The sequence below is a fragment of the Aplysia californica genome, unplaced genomic scaffold (assembly GCF_000002075.1).
Source record: "Aplysia californica isolate F4 #8 unplaced genomic scaffold, AplCal3.0 scaffold00084, whole genome shotgun sequence".
Taxonomy (NCBI): domain Eukaryota; kingdom Metazoa; phylum Mollusca; class Gastropoda; order Aplysiida; family Aplysiidae; genus Aplysia; species Aplysia californica.
The window spans coordinates 822,627-823,907 of record NW_004797354.1 but is presented as its reverse complement, the minus strand read 5'-3'; the positions used below and the strand labels follow the sequence as shown (position 1 = coordinate 823,907).

Here is a 1,281-nt window from a genome sequence, read left to right as displayed (position 1 = left end):
TATATATATATACAATGGGGTGCAACAGTAGGTATTCATGTAATAAACAAATAGCCTCCAGTTCTCAAATACTCAAAATGTTTCTCATTGATGTTCATGCTTTGTTTGCATGATCTTAATGAATTAAGTATCACAGCAAATGATGTGATGTTTATTGCATACCTTCTTTTACACCCCTGTATATTATGTATGCGTAATAATAGGATAATTTGTTTTATTTTATTTTATTCATTTCCTCTTCAGTGATTACCCACTGTCGTCGATTTTATTCAACTCATAGAAAAGCCTACGTTGTTTCACTTTATAACTAGATGTTGTCCTTGGTCCTGTGTGTTGCTCAGCTTATTAATACATCCTTGACGTTGTTTTTAGTTGATCTTTTTGTGTGGCATGACTTGGTTTCAGATTTTTCTTAGTGGTGCCCCCTGTGTGTCGGCTTTGCAAGCCACCTGCACTAACATGTGGAAGGTCGAGATTTGAATCCGCGTCGGTCTCCATTCTTTTTTTTTGTGTGATTTTATGTGACACCGATACCCGGAGGCTAAAGGCACTGATTGCTCTGCGTTCGAGGATACCTGCTGTATTTAGGGAGTTTAATTAAGAGAAGGTGAATCGGCGTCTGTGGTGCAGCGGTTAGGTGCTTTGTCGTCACATGCAGAAAACAATAGTTCGATTCCTGCCTCTCAGCCGGGTTGGGCCGTACTGGCAGGGTCGAAGCCCGGCTTCTAAATGATAAAAAATGTGTTAATGGCGGCGTAAAAACACCTACATTCATCGAAAAAGAAGGACCGGTTGCACCGCGTCTTATGATAAAAGCTGCATGTCTAGTAGAGAGTAAAGTTATCGAGAATGTGTACGAAGGAAAACATAAAAACAAAAACAAAAAGCAGAAAAAATCCACGAGAGACGCAACGAGGAGCCTGGCGTTGTTGCCCTATAGTGTCAGTGATGGAAAGTCATCGTGCCTGCCTTTCACTTTCAGGGTACATTTCCCGTCGCAACCTCTGCCTCTGGGCCTGCACGTCTCCATGTTTACGCCCACCATCGAGAAGCTGGGCACGGAACAGCAGAAAGCCAAATGGTTACCTCTGGCCAAACGGTTTGCCGTTATCGGGACCTACGCGCAGACTGAAATGGGGCATGGTAAGGGGAGGGGGCGTGGTGTGGCGTGGCGCGAAGGCGCTGCCATTGGTGTTTCTTGTTTCTGTAAGATTATGGTGCCTGGCAGAGATCCTGTTTGCTTAATATTTTTTTTTGTGGAGAAAAAAGGCGAAAAAAAAT

General features: G+C 43.3%; 1 protein-coding gene across 4 annotated transcripts in view; it reads left to right on the top strand.

The window, feature by feature from the left end:
* The window catches only part of LOC101850154 (peroxisomal acyl-coenzyme A oxidase 1), a 52,851-nt gene that overhangs the window by 25,695 nt on the left and 25,875 nt on the right, over positions 1 to 1,281 (top strand). Inside the window, exon 3 of one of the 4 annotated variants that reach the window (XM_013080405.2) lies at positions 983 to 1,143. The exons of the other annotated variants lie outside the window; for them this stretch is intronic. Coding sequence (XP_012935859.1) covers positions 983 to 1,143 — 161 coding nt within the window. The remainder of the gene's footprint in view (positions 1 to 982; positions 1,144 to 1,281) is intronic. 4 annotated transcript variants of the gene reach the window in all.